Consider the following 5,158-nt stretch of genomic DNA (forward strand, 5'->3'; position numbering starts at 1 on the left):
AACAAACCCCGCAGTTTCCGATATTTTACGGAACTATATGTATGTTGATGACGTATTAGCTGGCGCTCATACTCTATCTTTAACCTTAAAATCTAGAGACGAACTCATCAATGTTCTTCAGGCAGCTGGTTTCTCCCTGCGTAAATGGACTGCGAATCATGATTATCTATTAAAAGGTCTCTCTCCTGATTATCTTCTAGATACAGAGTTCCTGAAGTTATCAGACTCTTGTACTACTAAAACTCTAGGCTTACGATGGAACGCAGGGACTGATCACTTCTATTTTCGACTAAAAGACCACCCCGATCGAAACTCAGTTACGAAAAGATCTGTTTTGTCAGAAATCGCTAAACTTTTTGACCCCGCTGGTTGGCTTTTCCCCAAAATAATCGTAGCTAAGATAATCATGCAACAAATCTGGAAGGATGAGACAAACTGGGATTAAGACCTGAAAACATCAACTTTTCATCAATGGCATGAATTCTTAGATGACTATTCAAATATGGAAAATATCCAAATCCGCCGCTTCGTAGACTTTGACCCGTCGTATTCAATCGAACTACATGGCTTTTGTGACGCTTCGGAAAAAGCTTATGCCGCAACTTTGTATCTGCGAGCATAAAACCAGGGTTGTGTATCTTCACATCTGCTAGTCGTAAAGAACTTTGTGGAGCAGAACTACTAGCTACAATGATCGATTCTATTCAGTCTCAACTCAACCTTAAAAATCTTCAACTATATATGTGGACCGATTCAACAATAGTCTTGGCATGGCTACAAAAACCCCCAAATCAATGGAAAACTTTCGTTGAAAACAGAGTTTCTTCCATCGTCGAAAAAGTTGGCAGTCAATCTTGGTCTCATGTTGACTCTAAAAATAACCCCGCCGATTTGGCAACTCGTAGACTCACAGTACCCCAACTCATGTCGAGTGATTTATGGTGGCATGGACCTTCGTGGCTCAGATGTCCCCAGAGTCAATGGCCAACGAGTTCAAGTTTTAGCACTGAAGAAGAGGCAAAACCTGTTCATGTTCACGTAAATCAGATCCAAAATACAGATATTTTAAGCGATTTTTCAGATTTTCCGAAGGCTATGCGTGTTATATGTCAGATATTTAGGTTTTATTACAGGTGTAACCGAAGTCAGCGTCATAATTTAGTAACTACCGACGAATTAACACGAGCCGAACTAGATCACGTAAAATCTCGAATGATAATAGCAAGCCAAAAGTTATACTTCGAAAATGATTATAACTTATTGTCTCAAGGCCAAGAAATCCCCCGAAAAAGTAACATTTTAACGTTCAATCCATTCATAGACACCGCTGGTATAATGAGAATAAATGGTCGATTGGCTAATTCCCCGCTATTAAGCTATGATGAACGGTATCCAATATTACTATCATATCATGGACGCTACACACGATTATTTTTAACATATTTGCACAAATATTCTATTCATGGCCAGAACGCTCTCTTATATCGACTAATGCGCCTTTATTATTACGTTCCTAGACTCAAGGTTCTAATCAAAACAATAATTTCTCAATGTCGTACATGCGTAATACAAAAACGTCAGAAAAGTCAGCAGATAATGGCGGTCTTACCCCCCGAGAGGACAACATTTTCTCGTCCTTTTGATAACACAGGTGTCGACTTCGCTGGCCCCTTCGATATTAAGACTTATGCAGACCGTGGTTGTAAAGTAACAAAAGGTTACGTAATGGTATTCGTATGTTTTGAGACAAAGGCTATACATCTCGAAGCCACCAGCGAAATTTCTACTCAAGCGTTCTTAGCTGCGTTTGTACGATTCTTTTCTCGTCGTGTGCTCTATATTCAGTGCTCTATATTCAGACAATGGTACTGCATTTGTTGGCGCTTCTCATATATTGGACGTTGACAAATCCAATTTTATCTCCCTTGTACGACGGAAACTACTAGATAAACACACGTTTGCTTAGCTTGAATGGCATTTTATTCCGCCAGTGCGCCACATATGGAGGACTCTGGGAAGCCGAAGTCAAGAGCTTCAAGATGCATTTAAAACGAATCTCTCATAGTCAGAGTTTTACATATGAAGAGTTCTCTACTTTATTGGCTAGAATTGAATCATGTCTAAATTCCAGACCGCTTAGCCCTAGTAGTGAAGACCCCGCATATCTATGTGCTTTAACCCCCGGACATTTCCTTATCGGTAGTCCATTATTGTCACCCCCTGAACCTAATTTAACGGATCACTCATTGAGTTATGTTAATCGATGGCAGAAGCTAAAGGTTCTACATCATCATTTTGCTCAAAGGTGGAAAGAGGAATACCTTGAAGAACTCCACAAACGGTTTAAGTGGAAATACCTGCAGCGTGATTACGCTATCGGAGATGTAGTCATTATAAGAAAAGATAACTTACCCCCAAATGGCGCCTTGGCCGCATTGAAAAAGTTGTTTGCGGTAAAGATAACCGAGTTAGAGTCGCCGAAGTACGAACTGCCAATGGCATCGTTATTAGGCCTATCGTAAAATTAGTTTTACTTCCCAATCCCGAACAACACTAATAACTTATTTTCTATCTATTCACAGCTACTACAATGTCCAATCAACGCCGTCGAAGTCTCTCACCATTGGAGGAAAAACACAAAACTCACAATCACGAATCCTATGATTGCCGTCTATGTCGCAAAGATTATCGCTATTGTGAAAATTGCTTTTTTTTTCTTTTTTTATTTAAAATAAATTATAATTCGGAGGTAATTTTAAAAAAAAAAAAAAACAAACACAAACTGCGAAGCGTTTGTAGGAGGTAATTTTTTTTTAAATTTTTTTTTTTTAAACAAACACAAACTGCGAAGCGTTTTGCTTGTCTGCAGATACACCCAGAGTCTCTGGCGGGAATCGAACCCGCAACCCTCAGATTAATAGTTCAGTATACTATCGACTGGTCTATCGGGGCACCCAGCTTGGGCCACTCACATCAGATAAACCGCTGTCGCAACACAGATCGATGCCGCCAATGTAAGGGCAAGCACCATACTCTACTCCACCGCCATAAACGTTTGAACGAGAAGAAATCTGACGCCGACACCTCTAAAAATCAAACATCCTCCGTAATCCGTACTATTACCTTTCTCCCAACTGTAATACTAAAAATGGATCTGGGAGACAAATACAGACAAATCGCGGTATAACGAACGATATATTGTCAGGCCCATTCGTTAAATTGAAAAATTCGTTATATAGAGATGTTTTTTTTTAATTTTGGACAACTTTTTCTATTTTAGTATTTAACTAAACGTATGTCCCTAGGTTGGATGAGCGGTGTGACATTAGGAGGCATGAATATCGTCAAAATTTGTATATTAGTAGTTTTTACTAATAGTTTTTCTGGAAAATGATTCAACCTGTAGAAAATTAATCTCAGGGACAAACGTTAAAAAAAAAACCGATTTTGAAAATTCCAGATTCCACTTAATTTGTGTAAAGATAATTTACAAGAAAAACTTAGTTACGATAAAATGTTTGTTTGTATTTTCTTCAAAATACATGTTGAGAATTATGTTATTCTATATTTCATTCATTTATCTAAATTTTTAGTTTTTCGTTCAATGGAATTCTTCTACGGTTTCCCATATTTAATTCACGTGAATTATAGCCTGTTCCACAATATCGAGTGAAAAATTTCGTTTGCATTCTAAGCGGAAGAAATTTGATTTTGGATTCCCTTACTTCATGTTTATGTGAACGAATCAGTTTTCTTTCGCTTAGAATGCGAACGAAATCTTTCATTCGATATTGTGAAAAAAAGCAATTAAAACCACTATAGAAAAAATTACAGCACCTATTATTAAAGAAAGTAACCATTGAAAACGGTACTGTAACGACTTATATTCTTATTTCTACATTCTTTACTACTTTTGTTTTTTATACTTTCTGTTCGTTATATTGAGCATACAATTTTCGAAATGTTCGCTATATGTTAAAAATTTGGTCGTTTGTTTGATTTTTCTCATCATTCGTTTTATCGAGCATACAATTTTTGAAACGTTCGTTATATAAGGTGATCAATGTTACGAATTTGACCGTGCGTTAAATCGGATTTTCGTTAAAGTGAGATTCGTTATACCGGGATTTACCTGTATCATAATGTCCGAGGTATACTTAACCCCTGTGTGGAGGTCAGTTCTCTAGCTGCATTTCTCGTGGAATGATATAAGTTACCCGATGAAAAAATTGGCTCTGATCGGTGCTGCAAAATCAATACACGCCCACGTTTCGATGATGATGATGATAGTTTCAATGTGACGGCTATGGAGACTAGTGATCTTCCCTGAAAACAACCCAAAGAGAAGATTGATGATAGAGTTGCTTCTCTGTACTCCAATCTATGACAGGCCGACCCTAAATTTTATGTAGATTTGGACATTCAGTTCAGTCGGATCTCCAGTGGTTCAAGACACCACCCTAGGCTGGGTAATAATTGGAAAATTTGGCGTCTAGATGAAAATCTCTATTGTTGCTGTATAAACATTTTTTTTTCTTTTATTTATGATTTCTATTCATTATCTTTTTAATTTTTTCGAATTTTTTATATCAAAAATTGTTATTCTATTTTTATCCATATTGTACAAAATATCATGAACTACTTATTTACCATTTTTGTATAATTTAAATTTATTATTAAACTGGAATTTTGTAAATAATCTTATAATTATTGCCGGTTTTTAAGGTTGCATAATAGCAAGGGGCCGAGATGTTTATTCGTAAAATGAATTTGTTTTAACTTCCCAAATTTAAAGGTCCTGCACTGTACAAAAACTTCCAGTCGACGGGAAGTTTTTGTACTCTCGCTTGCTCTCTTTATTAATGTATATTTTATCCGTGTACCTTACAACTAAAAAAGAAATTGTAACTTACTTTACTTACCAAACAACCCAGAGAAAAAAGGTTCGTATAACCACAATAAAATATTATCAAAAGTTACATTAACTAATCCCCCGTTTTTTTATTTACAAAAATTTGTTAACTTATTTACACCCCAACAGAAACCAAAAAAGCGTTTAACTGACTCCCGAAATTTTTTCTCACATTCTCGTGCTCTTCGTTATACATAAATGCATCTCGTGGTAGCTCTTCTAGCTCCCAAAATTTTCTAACAACGG

At 36.6% G+C, this 5,158-nt stretch overlaps 1 protein-coding gene across 1 annotated transcript; it reads left to right on the top strand.

Moving 5' to 3' along the window:
* Positions 1-1,596: 1,596 nt before the first annotated feature.
* Positions 1,597-2,664, top strand: LOC135950592 (uncharacterized). The gene is made up of 3 exons (XM_065500126.1): positions 1,597-1,809; positions 1,947-2,518; positions 2,583-2,664. Exons 1-3 carry the CDS (start codon positions 1,597-1,599, stop codon positions 2,662-2,664), a joined length of 867 nt encoding a protein of 288 aa, XP_065356198.1.
* The last annotated feature ends 2,494 nt before the right edge of the window (positions 2,665-5,158 follow it).

The sequence above is a fragment of the Calliphora vicina genome, chromosome 2, assembly GCF_958450345.1.
Source record: "Calliphora vicina chromosome 2, idCalVici1.1, whole genome shotgun sequence".
Lineage (NCBI taxonomy): Eukaryota > Metazoa > Arthropoda > Insecta > Diptera > Calliphoridae > Calliphora > Calliphora vicina.

Excerpts from the sequence above, each read along its gene's own strand:
- LOC135950592 (XM_065500126.1), top strand. The coding sequence starts at position 1,597 with ATGGCGGTCTTACCCCCCGAGAGGACAACATTTTCTCGTCCTTTTGAT. Across the intron at positions 1,810-1,946 it reads AAGCGTTCTTAGCTGCGTTT|ATAAACACACGTTTGCTTAG; the intron begins GTACGATTCTTT and ends GGAAACTACTAG. Across the intron at positions 2,519-2,582 it reads GCATCGTTATTAGGCCTATC|CTACTACAATGTCCAATCAA; the intron begins GTAAAATTAGTT and ends ATCTATTCACAG.